General features: G+C 37.3%; 1 protein-coding gene across 4 annotated transcripts in view; it reads right to left on the bottom strand.

Annotated features, from left to right (window-relative positions):
- The window catches only part of ARAP2 (ArfGAP with RhoGAP domain, ankyrin repeat and PH domain 2), a 137,285-nt gene extending 128,764 nt beyond the window's left edge, over positions 1-8,521 (bottom strand). For 3 of the 4 annotated variants that reach the window (XR_008466694.1, XM_054203473.1, XM_054203475.1), the window contains exons 1-3: positions 8,396-8,511; positions 7,165-7,247; positions 1,610-2,674 (exon numbers count right to left, since the gene is read on the bottom strand). Coding sequence is in view for 3 of the 4 variants with exons in the window: in XM_054203473.1 (XP_054059448.1) it covers positions 1,610-2,517 (908 nt within the window). In the remaining variant the exon portion in view is untranslated. Of the gene's footprint in view, positions 1-1,609; positions 2,675-7,164; positions 7,248-8,395 lie in introns of all 4 variants that reach the window. The other variant, XM_054203474.1, reaches the window with a different exon arrangement.
- Between the last annotated feature and the right edge of the window lie 11,944 nt (positions 8,522-20,465).

Genomic DNA, 20,465 nt, shown 5'->3' with positions numbered 1-20,465 from the left:
CAGTGCCTATTATTTTTAACATTCAAACAATATTACTTTTATTAAAAGAGGCCTGAAGTTAAGTTCTAATATTAGACCTTTTCCTCTACATTCCATCGTATTTTTGCAAGACAAGCTACAATAACTAATGCTTATTCAAGACAATAAGTGCTGCTCACTAATTTGTGGATTCAAATTATGAACTCAACCTTTTTGAAAGAATAAAAATCCACACCCATGACACATGAATATTTTGAAACCAATTCAAACTCTCCTATGCAATTTATTATAACAAACTTTATTGGATTCTATCCAGTACTAATCTCACCAGTGCTGAACAGAACTACCCTTAAAAAGATTCCATAAACTCTGAAAGCCTCCCATATCTATTATTTTCTTTTTCTTTTTTTTTTTTTTGCTTTTCCTTTATCCACTTCTTTTTTCCTCCTGGAATGCCTCAAAAACTATTTTCATGCTATAAACATCATTAAAAGCTAAGTTTTTGTTACCAGCAAAAGCTGTTACCAGAACACCAGGAAAAGCCAATACCTAGTACGACAAGTGGGTTGCATTCATTCTCTGAATTAACAGTTAAATGACAACCAGTTTAGAAATTAATCTAAGAGACATCTTGAAAAAAGTCCTTGCTTTAGACCCACGGTATAAAGTAATTCCCTCCTCCACAAAATATCCTATTCCAATTTAAACCAAAAAAAATTACGTATTTATATTTACATGTAAATTTTATGTGCTTTAAGGCTAAGACATGAGATTGTCATGTAATCATCTTGTAATGCCCATGTATGCAATCACATCAGACACATCCAGCTTTTTTTACAGGGTGGCTACACCATACAATGCACAAAACAGACAAGGTTTTCCTAAATTTTGCCCAACTTCTTAGATAAAACTACATTAATAAGTGTAGTTGTGTAAGACTTCAGAGATCTTTCTCATAAGCTACACGGATAAAAATAATAACGTTATATTTTCCAATAATAGTATCTCTTGAAAGGTACGACCTTAAAAATTACTAAGATACAACCTGAATACTTGCGTTTCACACTAACTGTTGTCTCGTCATAAAAATAGATTTTTATACTTAAGGGTGAATATCAAGCCCTCTTGAAATGACCATTTTGTCAGCATTTTTGTGTGATGGATCATAATTTCATCAGATACATCAGAGCTAAAGTCTAATTATTATTAGCACTCTTTTGGGTTGGAATAGATTTAACAGCTTTTTCTGTTTTTTTCAATCTTGGTTTTGTAACACTTGTGTATTTCCATTCTTCCCAATTTTAACAGCATACAGATTAAAAATACTTGACACAGTTCTTTTCAACAGGGTTATATCTAAAGCAATAAAGATTTCTTTAAAAATAAGCAGAGAGATGATTGGGGAGGTTATTTCTGAAATTTCCCTTTATACTCTCATTTGAGCTTTTAACTTGCACCGGAGCTTAATCCTCCTTCAGTTAATTTGGCAACATTCATTCCAGATCCCGTGTATTTAAAGCACACATGAGAAAAATTCACCAAAAAATGACATAAAAAAACCCCGCAAGAAACCCCAAATCATAATTTCTACAATGATAGTGATTCCTCATTAGAAAGAAACAGCAGTTACCTTGATGAAGTTTGAACTTTACTTGATTCAGGAATTTCTGGTACAGGTCGATGCCTTAATATAAAAGACCGGCTTGCTCTTGGAAATACTTTCATGCAGTTTTGTGTATAAGAATCATATAAGTCATTGTCTATCATTTCTCCTTTAAACTTAAAGAATGGAGAATTTGGCTCACTATCAGATAAATCATCCTCATCTGCAAACATCTGATGTTTGTTTTCACTGTATTTTGTCTCACATGAATGAGCAAATGAAAAAGGAGGATCATGAAATGCCAAACAGCCAGCCAAGTGCTCATCAGCTTGGTATGCAGCAGCTTCTTCCAGTGATGTATCCGGCTGAGTATTCATTTTAATACTTCCACTTAGATTGATAGCTTTTAGTACGCTGTCTGAATTCTGGTATAAACTAGAAAAATCCACATTTGTAAAGCTGTCATCATTTGCCTCAGATAAGTTTTGCTCTGCAAATTCGAATCTTTCTTTATCAGTGTAAGCTTTATTAAGAAGTTGCTCTGACAATGTTGCAGGTATCAAGCTGGTCCCATCTACACTTGAATTGCTTACTGGAGACTCCTGATCCGAGGATGAATATTGCCTTTCTTCTAAACCTTTCAAGTCTTTGAGTTTTAGATTTTCACATAATAGAGAGTCTCCGTGTATTTTTGAAAGAGTGGTATCTAATTGCTTAAGTATCCTTCTGCGGTGCCCTGTAGGCAACACTCCCATTTGCTGAAGCACACTGTTATTTATTCCTACACAATCTGTCACAATGTTATAGCCATATTCTTTAAAGTTAGGAAGATACTGTCCCAAGTTAATGTTGACCAAGAATTCTTCAATATCGGTGCCTTTGCCTGTGGATGACATGATGGCAGCTTCATTACGAATATTGCCCCACACAGTCATGTAGAAACATACTCAGGATGCATGCATATTCACTAGCAACAAAGCTCTCTAAATTTGTTGTCAGCCAGCCAGTGAAGAATATCAGTTTCTTCAAGACACGTCTTCAAATTTCTTCAGATCAAACTGCTGTGGTTTTTTCTTTTTAAAGACTGCAATCCTATGGAAAAGAAAAAGGGCAATTAAAAAAAATTCCCACCTGAATTCACATTAATCTTGGATAAAATTCTGAAAGGCTCCCTGTCATTTGTACAGCAATATTTTTAAATTGCTTATATATGAAAATTTCAAGGAGGGTAAACAGCATAACCCCTCCATCCTTTTATCTTGGCCTGTATAAAGAGAATAGAGAAATCAAAGTCTTAGCACAAGTATTACAGTCTTAAAACATATAATCCTAGTAGTTAACATTAAGATGATCAGTTAAAAGATGAACCACTTATCTACACACACACTCTTATTGCACAGTACTTGGATATAAGGGGGAGAAAAAGTGATCTAAGAGCAGAGCTGGAACCCAAAGCTTTCCCATACCCACACAAGCACCAATTAACTACAGCATCAGGCTTCTACTTCCTTGTCTTCTGAGCCTTAAACTCTTTTTAGCACAGAAACACACTTTTAATGGGGAAAAGGAAAAATGACTGCCTAGAGCATTCTATGTGAACTGTGGATTCAAGCCCTCTTCAACTGAGAATCCAACTGAACAAGTACCATAACCAACAAAATAGTTTACAAAATAGAATCACTTGAGCATATTGGATGGGGTGGTAGGGTAAGTGTTGTAATTGTTCAAATAACTACAGCCAGAAAGCTATGGAAGTCATCAAAATACCTCTTGCAGAGCAGTCCCTTCAAAGAACTGTCACAAGGGAAAACAAGAAACAAGTAACTGCTAGCTTTTGAACTCTCAAGGAAGCAGTTTTCACTTGGCCACAAACTGTATCAGAGGTATAAACCCATAGGCAGGTTCTGGCCTTCACACTAGGGACATTTGGTATCTCAAGTGCCCATGGCATTTTTTCCAACTCAGCTCTGGCACTCTCCAGATTCCACCTATCTGAGGTCTTCTTTCTTTCAGGGCCATATCCAAACTCACTATTTACAGAATGCAAAGCAGAGAGAGAAGCTGCCATTCTGAAGGTGTCTGAGACAGCCTGAAATCACATCTCTTTAAAGAGGTTGAGATCAGCAGCAGTCAACAGGTTTTTTCACCTCCCTCTTCCTGTATAAAGACTAATTTGGCCTTAGGGAAACCTGCTGACTAGCAGCTGTCCTGGCACGCAGGTACTAGCCTTAAGCAGCCTGGAAAAGAAAGAACAGCTTGGGTAGAACAGCATAAGACTTAAGTAGCAATTAGAAAGAAAAGAAATCATGGTAGTAGGTATTGATACCTTATTCTTCAAAATATTTCCTGACAAAAAGGAGTCTGTGATCTGGAATTGAAGCTTAAAAGACCACTTACTTTTGTACTGTATCAGTTCCTGCAATAAAGGATATAACCTCTTCCTCTGAGATTTCCCCAACATCTTTTGAATAACTTTGTTGTTATTGAGAAAGACAATCATAAATAAATCTTTATGCCCCTCCTCATTCCCCAAAGCCACATACAAATAAATATAAATTTAAAATCATGTACTGAATGGAGCACAACTATTCTCACTGCTATTGGTGATTGTACTTTATTATGATTATGAAACTAATGATTAAATATCTAACTCAATCACTAGAAGTCTTTTCTTGCAAAAATTTTGTAAATATCTTTATTACTCCCATACTTTCAAAAAGTGGTAATCAAAACCAGGGAAAAAATAAAACTCTTTATGTTACACCATATATATATATATATATATATATCTCATAATGAGAGGGGAAAGAAAAAAGACAACAAACCAACCTACATTTCTCTGGAAGAAGTAAAAATCAACACAGCACACTTACTATAAATGTTCAATTATTTACAATAAGTCTTTGGATTCTTGCTAATCTCTTTAGCTTCATTTTTAGTGCAATATTTTTATCAGCTTTGATCACTGTCCACAAGTCTGAGAAATGACTTATTATCTTGAATATGAAATTCATACAATTAAAACTTTTTAGAGAGAGAACTCTATAGGCCAATCAGATATCAACCTCTCAAGAGAGATGAAGTTTGTTAGGGAGGCAACCCTCACTAAAAGATTCCCAAGTCATTTAAATTCAAAAAGCCTTGGATTGAGATAAACTGATTAACAATCAGCTTTTAGATTTAGCTTTGTCCTTTCCCAACCTGAGTACTTATCTAAATACTCATCATCCCTTTAAAAATTTCAGACATCAGCATTTCCTCAAGCTTTCCATGTAAGCCTCTAGCCATAAAAGATAAAATTCAACAGTATGGCCTCCACCCATCTCCAAAACCTGAAAAATATAAATAGTCTCTTAAGAAGCTGAATATATATTCTGAGTACAGAATGAGAAATAATTAGTGCAGAAATTACTGAAGTGGGCAAAAAGTATCAGCCAGGCACTGTCTGTGCCAGAGAACAGAGCCTTTTATGTACCCATTAATGAAAAAAAAAAAAAACCAACACAAAAAAAAACCCAACAACCCCCAAATCCCCACAAATGTTCAAGCATATAAAACCCCTGCAATGTTAGCATATCAGTCTAACTGTTTTAAAGTTGGAATTTCAATTGGTTATCTCAGCTATTTCCACCTTCCTCGGCAGTTCTAGGTTTCATGGTGGTGTTCGGGTATTTTTTCCCCTGAGGTGTTAGTGTTTATTTCAGAAAGTATGATTCCCTCAATCACTCCATCTTCAGCGGTAACAAAAAAGACACTTAGGAAAGTAGCTTTTAGATATATGTTTATAAATAAATATATATATTTTATATAAACATATATATTTATACCCACACACACTCTTTTCAGTGTCTAATTACTGTTTTTTCTACATGCAATAACTTTGCCCACACCTTATTCTGGAACACCCCCAGTGTTGTTACTTCAGGAACTCAAATAGCCATACATTATCAGTTATTTGGATCCTAATAATCTGTATAAACCACATAACAATGCAGAGGATTACCAAGCACAGAACAAATTTTGTTTCCAATTTTGCAAGAACCATTACTTTCTGCAGCGTACTTTATAAATGAAATATGTAGCAGACTGAGAAAGGAAGAAACTGCTTGCTGAGAAGACATTTTAACCACAAAACGCCAGCACTGCTAGAAGCTGAAGTCCAAGCCATTTCATGTTTCTGTAGCTATCTACGGCAGAAGCAGTCAATGCATCCATCAGGATTTATAAAGACATGCTATAGATTTGGCCTACCTATACAACTGGTTAGACACCAGTAAGTTCAGAATGACACATAGTTTGTCGGTCCGAGCAAAGTGTTATACTGACACTTGTTTTGGTTTGACTACTCAGACAAAGATTCAGCTAACAAACAGCTAAACAAATCTACACACATTGGTGAATGTTTGTATTGCAGACTAGAAGATAAATACTGAATCATTTCTTATGTTACAAAGTTTTGTCCTCACTTAAGGCTTAAGCTTTATACAGAAAAGCAGAACTCAAGGACTACCTTACCCAATATATGAATCTGTTTCAGTGTAATTAGATTTTTCCCACAGTATTTGATAGAAATAAATATCAAAAAAAAAAGAAAATAAAACCAAGGGGAACTTGGTCTTGCTTAAATAAAACCGATTCTTGTTGTACCACCACATTCTCCAATATGGAGTAACAGACAACAGTCGTCATTCAACACGGTTACTAAAAATGGAAAAAATGCTATTGTGGTTATACAAAAATCAAGATTCTTGGAAGACGCTTGACCATTCAATTTTATAGAAACAAGGGTAAAATATCTAAATTGCTATGTGGAAAAAACAATGCAAGCAAAACCATCTAGGCTTTTCTTCCAAGAAAATATGTTTTGGCAGAGGATGAATTGCAGTTTGTGTTGCACATCCCAAGCATTATATGGGATCATCCAACTTTCTTCCATAGAAGATGATGTTTCTCACACTTCTTTTCAAACTGATTTTCACATCCGTCCTTTTCCCGTCTTATGGAAGGGGCTTAGACAAGGAGGTGCAACAACTCAAAGTGGCCTAACAGTTCTTTTTGTTTTACTAAAAGGGACAGCTAAACAGCACCAAAGAAAAATTACAACACTGGCACAGGAAAATATACATAACTTTCAGGACCTTTCCTCTCATGGAGGATAAATTCCTTCATCTAATATTCTGAAAAGCTGTATCAGTTGATTCTATGAGTCTTCCAGTCTATGAGTTTCTAGTGGAAATGTTTTCAAGGTAATATTGATTGCAAGACAGACAAATTAATCTATATTGAAGCAAGCGATCCAGCTTTCAGTATTGAAATGTGCAGTAGGATATAGCTGAACATAGAAACACTCAAGTGAGACTCTTTTTTCCCCTCTTTGAGATCACTACAGATATTAGCCTGAAGAAAGTGTCAAACCTTTAGAAGTGCATGGGAAAGATAATCACACTTTAAGCAATCGGTTCAACAAATACGAGCAAGTTCAGGCTTGCTCTCAACTTCTCCTAAACGACATACTAGATTAAGATCCAAAGAAACAGGTAAAAACCCAAAACAAAATAAAAAAACACTAAAACAGGACTTACCATGGAGCAGAATGAAATCTGCCAGTAGTGAATTTCATTTCCCATTGTACTTGACTGCATACAAACTGACAAGATTAACAGGCCTAGAAAACATTGTAGATCTTTAATGATCTTTCCAAAAATCTACATAATGCAATCAGCATACTGACTGCAAGCTCAAAGAAAAAAAAATCTCTCAAATGACCTTTTTTAAAGTGGTTACCTAATGAATTAACATTTGGGTCAATTCAGAGCAAGATAACCGATTGCAACAATTCCCCTTCCAAATGCAAGGAAGTTACTAAGTGTAGTTCAATGCAGTGCACAGTTACGAAATATCCTTAAGCTCATCCTGTCAAAATGTTTCTGGTTTGGGGTTTTTTGGGAGGTTTGTTTTGGGTTGGCTTCTCTTTTTTTTTTTTTTTTTTTTTTTTTATAAATTCTAGGACACTTCTCTTCCAGAGAAAAGTTCAGTCACCTTCGCTACCTCGGAGTCAAACCCCATACTGCAAGAAATTCCAGTGGAACAACTTGCAGACAGTCTCCGGAGTAAGGCACTGCATGGTACGAATAAGCAAACTAAAGGTGGAATTGGCCGAGTACACTTTAGCAAGTTGCTGTGGCAACACTTGGATGCTGTATTGCTCACTGTCTTTTCTATCTAGGATGTCCTAGTGGTTCCGTGACTTTCTCAAAGTGAATTTCATGCATTTTCTCATAAAATTTCCAGAGATATACTGGCAGCTAACAAGAAGTCTGTTTGTGTCTAACTTTACAAAAAACAACTCACAGAGTAAAGAAATACACAGTAATAAAGCATTGTTCCTTAGTATGATATTTACATACCATTAAAATAATTTAAACTAAAAAGAAAACAGGAGGAAAAAAAAATAATACACGCCTTATTTTCTACCTGCCTACGAGCTATTTCTTGTCAGATTCCAACTTTGGTATCTGTCGCTCATCTGAGACATGCCCTGTACCAAACCGCTCAGACTCGCCCCTGAACTCGCCGGTAACTTCAAAGTCCTTCTCCAGCAGCGCGGTTCTGCCGGGCCGCCGCGCTGCGGGCGCGACCGGGACCTCCAGCATCACCGCAGCGGCCCACGGAAAAGCTCCGCGCCCGCAGCGGCCCGGCCCGGCCCGGCCCGGGGAGCCGCCCGTGCAGGCCGCCGCGCCGCGCACAGGGCAGCAGGCGGGCAGTCCCTGCCTTCTGCCCCGCAAACTCCGCGCCCCGCGGAGGCTGGCTTACCTCTAAGCGGGGGGAGGAGGGAGAGAGGAAGGAAGAGCAGGACTTTAGATCGCTTCAGCTTTCTGTTCTCCCTCCGGCTCTCCGCTCGCTCGCTTTCTTGCTTTCTGTCTCTTTCCTTCCTTCCTGCCTCCACACCCCACCCCACCCCCGCGCTGCTCCCTGACAAGCCGCGCCCGCGCCGCGCAGCTCCCTCCCTCCGCTCCCGCAGGAGGCGGCCGCACCTGGGCGCGGGCGGGGAGCGCTGCCGCTCCGCGCCCCTCCGCGCCGCCCGTGGGCCGGCGGCTCCGGGCGTGCTCGCCGGGCAGCATATTTCTGGAGGAGTCGGGAGGAAGCCCGCCTGCAGCCGCAGGCTCGGGCTCTGGGAGCGCTCGCTGCCCCAGGGCATCGCTTGGCTGGCGGCCGGGCCCCCCTCCCCTCGCAGCGCGGGGCTACTCTGGATCCCCTGTGGCCACCACAGGGGGCCGCGCTCAGGGCGGGCGCTGCAGGTGCGAGGAAGCAGTATCGCCTCACAGGAGTGGCGCAGCCGTTGAGCAATCACTTTCTTTTAAATACATAAATACATTTTTAAAAATTACTAAGGTTTCAGTGATGCATGTAACTTCCCCACTTCTAGGAACTCGCCCACATGTGTGAATTACTGTCACTCAGCTGAAACTAGCTTTTTTGTTACACAAAATGAGACTGAAAAGTACTTCCATACACTCCATCAGTGTACATATACATCTTCCTCTTGATGTATCAGTTCTGATTTTGTTTAATTAAATCCAAGGACATACCAGAAGGTTCATGCTGTTGTAGGTGAACCCTGAGGTCTGACACTGTTGAAGCAGAAAAGCAGCAAAGACTTACTGAGAAAATGAGGCCAGTAACTAAAGCGCTCATTTAGGAGCAAGTAAACCTGGGTTATTTTTCCGGCTTCAAAGACTGCTTACTACATGCTAAACACAGCCTTACTAATAGCTGGTGCCATGGCAGTAAAATGAGGTTTCAGGATCACAGTTTTGAATGTAAAAGACTTTTTCACTCCCCAACACCCAGACAAAAGAATTAGAAGTTTGGCATTACAGAACCAACTCCACCAGTGCCCCAGCACTTCTGAAAATCCTGCTGCACGTCCCAATTATTACATGCCTAAATACCAACGTACCAAAAAAATGCAGTTAATTTTACCTCCTAAACTTGCATTATGCAAGCAAGTTTTGTGGCAAGGCAGTCACACTCCAGTGCAAACTTTTGGTTTTGCCTTTTTAGATAACCTAATGAAAAGTCAAGCAAGAAAATAATTAATTTCTTTAACACTTTGCCATGTCTGGCTCAGTGTCATTCCCAATTATTTGTAAAGGGACCCATATGTTTCCAAACCAGGTTAGGGCACAGATGTGATTCAGGTAAGTATACTAACACCCTTTTTGGTCATAGCTTTTCTGGATTGCAACCCAATGACTCACAGTCATCCGATCACAGAATTGCCTAAGATTTCCAGCTAAGCCTAGCTTCCTTTCAGAACAGTAAGAATGTTGCCAATGCATGCTGACTTAGAAATGGAATTTTAACCACAGTAACTTAAAATATTTGAAAGATTCAGGTCTTGTAAACAACAAAAGACCTGCCCCCTTTGTGAGGCTTACCTTGCCATGTAAAACCCCAAGTAATGATCAGTTTATGCTGGGCTGAATTTCTTTTTCCTGCAAGTCTTAAGGTATGGTTATTATACTCTCATACCCAATACCCTTGAGCTCTCCTCTGTCAAGAAATCCTCAAGTCCTTCTATATAGTCCACCTTTCCTTCTCTTCCAGGAGCCCCATGTGATTTGCCCATGGAAGTGGGCCAGCAACAGAGACCCCAGATAATGGTCCCCTCAGTGTTTGTCTTCAAAACAGATGTCAGAGACTCACATGGAAGTCGCTAAAGAGATGGCCTTCAGCACATTCATACTTGTGCAGTATGAACATCTCCCCTCAGAGCGTAACATGACACTGCACCCTGACACAGTATGTCTCAACCAGAATTATGCTTATCTACTTTTCTTGACCACACTATGAGACCACAAGATCTGAGATATTTGGGGGTTTTTTTGGTGGCTGGTGGAGGCGGGGGGGGGACACACGGACACACAGACACAACAAGGAATGGAAGAAATACATGTCAAATATCTGAAACACCTGCTCAGTTGTGTTTACATATTTTGGTTTGCATTAGGTCCAGAAAAATTTCAGTATGTACAAGTTCATTTTATGCCATGTTGTTCTTTTGGGGGTTTGGGGGGCGTTCTTGCCTTTTTGTGTATGTCTAAATTACATTATCAGATTATCAGCATCAGACAAACCTATATGCTTGTTACAAATAAAGTAAGGTCTCAAGTCTCTGGTTTATCTACATCATACAGTTCTCTGTCAGAGCATGGAATGGCAGCTTTCTGCCACTATGGTAAGAAAATCTCAAAAATCTAAAAGGAAATTGCATTTTACTAATTCTGATGTAATTCAGATATGACATAGGGCACAGTACTATTCTATGGTTTCTTGATATTCTTGAGTTTTGAAAATCTGCTGACAGGCTGGAAAACTGCAAAGACTTTATTACCTGATAATTTCCGCTTCGCTTAACTTTATATCTTGCTATCATCAGAAAATGTTAGGTAGGTAATACTTTTTGAGTAGGTGAAGGTAAAATTTCAGTTTAGAAATTAATTATAAAAAGAGGTTGCAAGACTTCTGCCATATCCTCTGAAAGACATTAAGGCCTTTTGTGTCCTAAAATACATTTGACCATACAAGAAGGTCATTCATCATGAACATGCTAAGATTGCCTTCCAGCTCAGATTTAAAAACCTTTAAGATAACCTTGTTTTCCAGTAATTGAGATTGGCCTGCTTATTTTAACATTATCTGTCCATAAGGATAATCGCGTAAGTCTATGTTTAACTGAAGATGGAATAATACCATCTAAACTGTGTAGGAACCGATCCTTAGAATAGGAATCTAGCCTAGCTTTCCACACTCTGTGTGGTTTGTCATAAGTCAAAGTAGATGCTTGCCACATATTTTATTGTTCATTAATCTAGTAATGTAACTGATTCAAACTAGTCAGCCATTTTCCAATTTTCAAATATTGTAATTTTTGGATGTGTACATCTTTAAAACTATGGATCACTTCAGTTCTACTTGCTGCATATTTATTGTATTTAAGAACTGTGAAACTAGCTGCACAAACACCAAATTGATAAGATAAACCGGGGGAAACAACTGCTACTCCTTCCTTTATGGATGTCCCACAAGGAGTTCTGATATTTATATGAAGTCTGTCAGCTTTCTAAAAATACACAGAAGAACCGACTTTGTTACTTTTAATGAGATTATTTCTCTTTCTGCTGTCAAAATAGCACATATTCCCATTGAACATAGTCCCAAGCTAGGTGGTAAGATCCAAGTTCTAAACTTGGTCTTCTCCAAGCTTTTCAGTCTCATTTGCTCCTCTTCAAAGCAGAGGTAGTAAATTCATCCCCCAGTCTCCTCAAGACATTGAAAAGGTTAAACATATTTAGTTTTTAGAGTTTATGAAGCATTATAAGAAATGAAATGTTAGCTACATCTCAAACAACCAGTAGTTGAATATTTAGGCCTTTTATGATTCAAGCTTCACTACTATTGTTATAGCATAGCACCAATATTATTAATAAAATATCAGGAAAACTAACCTTGGAAATTAAATCATGCATTACAATTTTCACAAGCAGAGTTCTAGCATGAGGTAACATGTTTCACTGAGGGTAAGACAAAAACACTGCAAAGCTTCAGAAAAATTATGGGACTTCAGTTAACAATAAACACAAGAATTGAGATATCCAGGTTCAGCTTTTGAATTTGCTATCAGCTGTTTATGTGACCTTGAAATTCCTCTCAGCCAGTTATTCAGTGCATTACAACTCAGATACTTTTGTATGTCTTACTGGAACCCAACGTACACTTTTACTCAGACCAGTAAACCAGTCTGACCCATATCCCGTATTTTAATGTAATCGTGTAATCATCAGTCTGATTTCCAAGAAGCACGATAAGATAGTTCCCTGTACCATATGATAGATTTTTGTTTTGAGACTATCAATTTATAAACTAGTTAACTTTCTTTACAGATTTGACAACACAATTGTGGTTTTTGCCTTCTTATTTCCTTTAATGGCTATATGTTTGACCTTAATGCAGTCTGTTTTCTTAAAACTACTGATAACTCTTGAGGTAGTCCCTTTAAGCTACTTTGGTATTGATATGACTTTTGAAACAAGTGACAAAGCTGGTATAACAGGGTGATATACTGATTACTCTTACAATATACTGATTGTTTTCCTTTACCTTACCAATTCTAGTGACAGTTAAGTCAGGGTAAGTTTTTCTGTAATATAAATTGCACTAAACTGCACATGCAAAATCCTCTAAAGGCAAGAATTACTCTGATTAACTGAAATACTCTTTCTGAGAATAAAAACACTCATAAATCAATAGTAATGTTTGCTGTAAGAGCACCTCTCATATTGTGGTGATAGGCGAGTCAGAAACAATGAACATTACCTCACTCCCAATGGAAGACCGCAATTGCAAGTGGCAATTCAAAATACATCTCTGGGACAAGGTGAGGTTTCTGGAAGTTAAGGAGGGTCTACCTACTGCCTTTTGCCAAAGCACACAACAAAGTACTTCTCTGGATTAAGCTGCTCCATGTCCTTTCTTGAGTCAGCAGCCAAACCTGTTGATACAGCCCTATGGGCTGGTGATGCCCCACTTTCATATACACTGATATGGGTTTCAACCTGCAGACAACCTGAGAATTTTGGCTACAGTACTGCTTTATTTGAATTCATTGCTTATGGGGAAGTAAAAGCATGTCCTATGCATAAGTTTTACCTGAGTTCACAAGCCTAGAAATGAAAACAGCAAATTTATTCTAGCAAGGCAGGCAGGTTAAGCTCTTGCTTCAAGTGAAAGGCATCGAACCAAGAAAAAAAAATTTAAAAAATACCTGGCATCAATCTACCTGCTGCTTGGGTTTCTCCAAGAAATTTGTCACTAGAAAACCTAGACAGGTGGCTTCAATAATTTCTTTTCAGGGTACCTGTGCTCAGTAGTTTGGCACCTTAGCCCAACACTTCTGTCTCTCATATTTAAAGGTTTTCAAGTTGCTTTTGAATACAAATGCAGCTTCAAAGCATGTGGTAAGTTCCTTTTTATTTCTTCACTATTGCTCTCATTTAGGGGACCTAGTTACCTTGGCATAACTTCCTGTTATCTTTGACAAGTCTAATGGAGCATTCTTAAACTTATTTGAAAATAAAACCCTCTGAGGAATTTTCCTACACATCAAAGTGCTAAATTTTTCCCATATTCATCTTTTGCACAGTTCATTGAATTGTAATGAATCACACATCATTAAGGTTTTATCTACACAGCATTCGCTTGCTCGCATTCTACAGAAACCACATATGACACATTTAAAGATGCTATTAGTTTTAAAGGTCACCATCTCAGACACTTTCCTCTCTTTTATTTCACTTGTTGCTTTAGCAAACTTGGCATGGAAAGTACTGAAACATAATAGACATCATGGAACTATTTTTAGAGGAAAAAATTTCCAAAGTACAATTGCAGCTAAAATTGCATGTGGTACAATATAATTTCACACTATTATTTAGGTCTGGTGAAGCACATTATCTCTCTTCTGTTTTCTCTTCTCCTCATTGCTTTCTGCCCAACCAAAGAAACCAACTCATGGTAGTTGGCTTACTCCCCAGGATTCTGATGCTATTAAAGGGACTAAACTGGAAGCTTACTGTATATACAAATACTACTTCAATAGAAAACTCATAAAGAAGATATGCCATCTGTCCATGAATAACTTCTTGTGAAGCTACTAGGTTAAGTTAGAAGCTGAGAAATATCAAGTCTTTGAGGTTTTACTGCATACATCCCATTTCACATATAGTTCCCTCAGTTTTCTCACTTTTCTAAATAACAAATTGAGAAACAGCCCCAAAGGTAAAATGCTAAAAGAAAAGTTAAAATTAGACAAGCCACCTGGGAAGTACCACATGGTACTGGAAGTACCAGTAATCTTACTTATTTTAGGTAAGCAAAGGATTCCATAAGTATGGTGCCTACAATTATGAATTTGATTGCCATTTAAGGCATCTCATTCAAATACTCAGCTTATGTTACAAGCTCTGCTGAAATTGGTCACACCACACCATTCAATATCCAGATAGTTACAGTTCTCGCTATCTTTTTCACCTTCTACTCAGAAAATTTCATACTTCCTTCAAGGATTGCTTTGTACTAAGGGTATCTCTTGAAAGCAATGAAGGTTTAACTCCATTATTGAGGACAGCAGCATAACTGAGACTAGGACTTAGTCATTAGGAAAAGAAATATCATCAAGTGAAAACAACACTTTCATTTCATGTTTCTACAGCCTCTCCCTTTCTAAAATTTAATTAAAATTGCAATTAAATAAGTGTCACTTCAATATTGGATAGAAAAGCCTACAGTTTTTCTTATATAATTAAATACTAACATTAAAATAACATCAATCATATTTAATAACTACAAAATATTATTTCTGATCACATCAAAAGACATTTTTCTTTCAAGAATTAGTTTTCCCCAAAGGTTATAATTAGGTTATTACTTAATCTCATAAAATGAGACAAAACAGCAGAGAGACTGTGGAAATTATGATCTTCTCCAGGTAAACAGTTAACCAAGCTTCTGGCTCTTCAGAGACACTGTGGTAATCTTGTCCTTTCCTTACAAAATAATTCAAAAGCAAATGTATCACACAAAGGCTTGATTCAAGATAATTCAATTTTGTATGCACAAAGAAAAAGACCTATGCAAGACCAAAACCTTGACTAAATCCTTTTGCTTTATGTACACTGGTATAGAATTCAAGTTACATCCTCTGTTCAGCTACTGCAATGCAAAACTTATTGCTTGTTTATGAATGTTCAAAATCCTGGAGGTCTTCACAGTTCTTGCATACAGAACAAAATTAAAAAGAAATTAATTTAAAAATAAAGGAAATTCTAGTTTAAGTTAATGCACTAAAACCATTCATTTCCATTTCTACAGTGCACCAAGGGTCTAAATGAGCATAAAAAAATGTAATGAAAACTGATTAGGGTATTTCAGTGGCTTTTTCATTGTATCATGTCATTAAAGCTCACTTCTTCAGTGCCTGCAAGGAATTGCCCATTCTAAGAGAAGCATTAATAAAAGTGGTTTGCATTTCTTTCACACAAGGGAGGTATAGGAAATGCATATTACAGTTCAAGCTGGATTTCAGGCAGAGTAGGTTTTAATCTAAATCAATATTATCTCCTGTAGAAGAATGTAAATAGAATAATATAGTATATGGATTTGAAAGTATATATTGATATTTTTATCTTCCCCTACATTCTTGCTATATGTTGTAGGTCTATGCTCAAGTAGTAAAGGACAGATTAGGTGGGCTAGAAGTTCCTCTTGCCATTCTAAAGATGAGGACCTTGCCCACCAAAGATGAGGACTCAAAGCCCCAGTCTGTAATGTCTTTGATCAGTACATAGATGATTATTTGTTCCCATAGAACATTATTCAAACTACTTACAAATAGTTGTCAACAATTAAATGAAAAGAGAGCACACAAAGACTGTAAGTTGCTTTTTTCTTTCTCTAGATCACAAAGTTAAGCAAAGTCAATGCCTATGCAGATCAGGCTCCATAATGAGAAAAACATAATTAGCACCCTGATCCCATGTTCTGTGTGTTAGCACTACTCCAGCACAGCTGAGCGTAGCTTGCTTTCTCAACAGTGGTTACCTGAAACCTCCACAGAAGCTAACTTAAATATAATGGCAAATTCAGGCTGTCACAGTTTGGGGCTGGACTGGCCATTGACAAGACAACAGATGCTCTCCCACCACCTCTCACTCCAAGGAGAGGAAGGAGAAAAGAGATTTATGAGTTTGAAAGGAACTAAACTACTTTACTAAAATAAAAATGAAATAATTAAATAGATACAATATATACAAAACCATATCAAGTTCCCAGGAAGACATCACCAGCAGACACTGAGGAAGTTCCAGGCCGGACTCAGCAATGGATAGGAACTGGATCCCAGATTGGGATCCAAGGCAGACAAACAGACAAAACCACCCTCAGACATCAGCCACTGAAGAAGAAAACTCACCCTCTGCTCCCTCAGCTTTTATACTGAGCATGGCAGATGGGATGGAACATCCTATTGGTCAGTTTGGGTCACCTGTCCTGTCCACTCCTCCCCACAGGTGCGACCCCTCCATGGGGTAAACAACTGAGTCAGCTGTCCCTCATTGCCACAGACACAAATATAAGCAAGAGCCTCTCTATCCACCACTTCCTGGCATTAGCTGTAAACATAGGTCACATCGCTCTGGGAAGGAGCAGTTTTCTGTACAACATGCTGTCAGTTTCAGAGAGTTAGAAGAGGCTTAGCCAAGAAGTAAAACCGTTGAACAGAAAGTTGGTTCTGCTCCACCCCAGACCAGGATACAGGTCAACATCACCATACTGCATTTAAGTGAATATAGGTATGTAAGTGGCCCCACACTGGGGCTTAGCATAGGCTCAGACTTTCTTCCCTCTTATGCTCTGGAACTTTGCCTTTCCTAATGTGAGGCTCATGCACAGTGATTCGTAGTTAAGATGGCTTAATGTAGAGTACTTTGACTGTGCTGGGAGAAATATACCTCTTCTAACCATGTTATTTCATAATTATGTATTTCAAGGGGTTATGACTTTTGACAAAGCATCCAGAGCTCGTCAGTATGGTATAGTGATAAGTGAACCATTCACATGAGCATTTAATATAATTTCTACAGTGTGGTACATCTATAGTAGTTTCTTTGTTTTTCTTACACTATTGTTGTTTTCTTACTTGGGCCTTAGAATACCAGAGACAGGAAGAAAAGCCATTACACTTATTTTCAAATATGAATAGATCAATAAATACACCAAAATGCATTTATTGTGACATGCTGAACTTTGCATTATACATAGAGTATAAACATTGAACTTACTGAGTCTGCATCACATAGTGTAATCTCTTTTCCTAGCAGAGCAAAGTCCACTCCCTTTGTTATCAGCTACGCAACAGTGTTAAGGTATTCTGAAAATAACATGTACATCTGCTAAATGGTAACTTTATTTAAATGTATACTTTGATCCCTATTTTTCTAAATTTGATAGTTTGTTTCTCCCACACCTAAGGCCACTATTTAATATGGATGTGAAAGCTCCCTTTTTTAAGGACTCTTTGAATACTTAGAGATTATAGTTAAAAGTAAAAGTATTGTTTTAAAACAAAATCAAGCATGGAGCCAATTGTCTACTTCTTTGTTTTTTGCTGATGTAGTTTTGCTGAAGAGTGGGATTGCCCTATTTTGACAATTGGGTTGCAGGAATCCATGTCTTTTTTCCTGCAAGTCTAATTAGCTGGTGTCCTTATGTAATGGACATGATAGTTCATGTCTTCATCCTATCCCTATGGACCTGATTCCTTCTCAGTTAAAAGATATAGTTTAGGCAGAGATTTCTAGTGAAGCTGGGGATCCACAGTGGCCCAATCTATGAGTTTCTTCTGGGATATAATATCCCAGAACCTGTTTTCTTTGTGTCTCTTTTCTCATGTGTGTGCCTTTTTTTCTTCTGCTCAGGATTTTGTAGTAAAAGCTGAAAGATAAAACTATAGTTTCACTTTTAAAGTTGAATGTGATGGAGAATGGAATAATATTATCCTTATCAAGTCTGCTTATTCCTACTGTCTCAATCTCCTCTTTGCAGCTGGTGTGCTGCATAGTAAGCCATCTCAGATAACTAATCTAGGCTGCATTTAACTTCAGAAAACTATGAACTTAAAGTGATTGTAAAACTCCAGCATTAACTGTAGGATATAAATTCTATTTAAATAACCTTTGCACTAGATTGTCATATTGCTTTGAAAGGACTTCCTCTTTCACATATATCTTCTATTACAGTATCTTATTTTCTTCAGCGTGCTCCATGCTATATATTAATGCAGGAAGTCATATATTTTCAGAGACTATATATATACTCATTTTTTGGTAATGTTTCCGAATGACTCCTGTTCTCTACTTTCTTTACCCTTCATGTTTTCCAGTTATATTTTACTCATTTTGTCAACATTTACTTTTACAATCTGCAGTGTTCAGAAAGCTTCAGATGTGGGCCAGCTAATCACCTGCTCTCACCAGGTGAGGCTGGTCTGGGCCATGAAGGCCTGTGGGTGCGGGCAGGGCCTTGAAAGCTACTGCTAAAATTGGATCTCTTTGTAGATCCAATTTTAGCAGTAGATCAATCTCAAGAGCTTGTGTCAAGTGAAAAATATCTGACTGTTCCCAAAGACTTTATAGTTATATTGTCTAATAGCTGCCAGTATGGTACATAAACACAAGCCTTAAATCATAAGACTATCCACTAACTAGCATAAAAAATTAAGAAATTCCACTTACATAATTTATCACCGTTCTTCAAGTAAGGAGAAATGGTGCATTAATAGCAAAATATCACAAATAACAGGTTTTCATTGTCCAACACTGGGACTGAAATTAAAATTGTGTGTGGGACCTATTTTTGTTTAACTAAAACTATGTTTTCGCTATATGAATAGCTGAATTTAAATATTGGTTGGTCATCAGATGACCTAAGTATACATCCTCTTTACTACTGCTGAAGAGTGAAATAGCTGGAAGAGTCAACTGTAATTTGTGGCCATTGCTGCCTCATTTTCTGTCATGAGATCTGATACATAATCATATGTTTAAAATTCAAATGTCTCCCAACAGTAGTGATTGTGTAGTAACTGTTTCAGTAAGAAATTATCTTACTTAACTGCCTGTACAATAAATTCTTATAAAGACCACTCTATAATTGCAGACCCTTATGCCATGTAGTACTTCATATTTTTTAAATGGTTGTTTTTTTGTATATATTATTCATGCTTACAGAGAAAACCAATATAAATTTTTTATCTCTAAGGTGTGAAATTGTTTCAACTACCCATTAAAAAATCAGAATAGTTTCCTTTCTCCTATTGATTATGTTTTGGACAAATGTATTTTCTAAACTAATTAATGTCTTCTTTCGAATATGCATAGACAATTTATACAGATAGCATGTATTAAGTGAATCAGATGTTAGATATATCATTTTTTGACAAAAATAACCAAAACAAAATAGTTTGCTTATGGCTATATATAGTGAATATAGAACACTGCTTCTAAAACTGTCTTTAAAACAGTGTGTTGTAGTAGCTTCTCGTAAGCTCTACAACATTCAATAAATAGCATATTCTGATAACAGGCCCATTTATTATCTATTTCACATACAAAGGTTAACATTTTAAAACCCAGATCTTTTTACCTTTATTCAAACTAATGTCTTTTTTCACAACTTATATCTGCACATCACCAATTGATTTAGTCTGAAGTAATCTAAGCAAATACATCTGGAAAAAATCCAGAGCTGATGAATCCAGCTATACTATGGTTAGGGGAACAATACGGATTCGTGCCAAGAAGTTGGTCTATACAGTAAATAGAAAATAATGCATTTTTGCCCATCTTCTTTTTCCACTTGCACATCCCAAAAATTTTGAGTAGGAAGATGACATTTTTTACTACCTGTACATTAAAGTATATGTTCTTTTCAGAGTTCCCTTTTTACTAGTAATAATTTGTGAAAATGTGGAGATGCTGGACCATCAGAAATGGTAAATAGGTTAATGATTCACATACTTTTTTGTGTTAGCTCTACAGTACACTTTCAGTATGATCAAGCAAACTATGATGAGTCAAAAGGAGTTTTCCTTTTGAATTTAATAATTACAGCTGGTTTCAGCTTATACGTTTGATTAAAGACATTTTATATCTTTCATTGTTATTTTACCATTTATACAGTGCTTTACATCTTCAAAGCACTGTGCTGACATTACCTTATTAGTTCTTGCAATGCTCAGATGCAATTTTCAGTGTGCTTTTATATC

The sequence above is a fragment of the Rissa tridactyla genome, chromosome 5 (assembly GCF_028500815.1).
Source record: "Rissa tridactyla isolate bRisTri1 chromosome 5, bRisTri1.patW.cur.20221130, whole genome shotgun sequence".
Lineage (NCBI taxonomy): Eukaryota > Metazoa > Chordata > Aves > Charadriiformes > Laridae > Rissa > Rissa tridactyla.
This window is presented reverse-complemented; position numbering and strand designations above follow the sequence as displayed.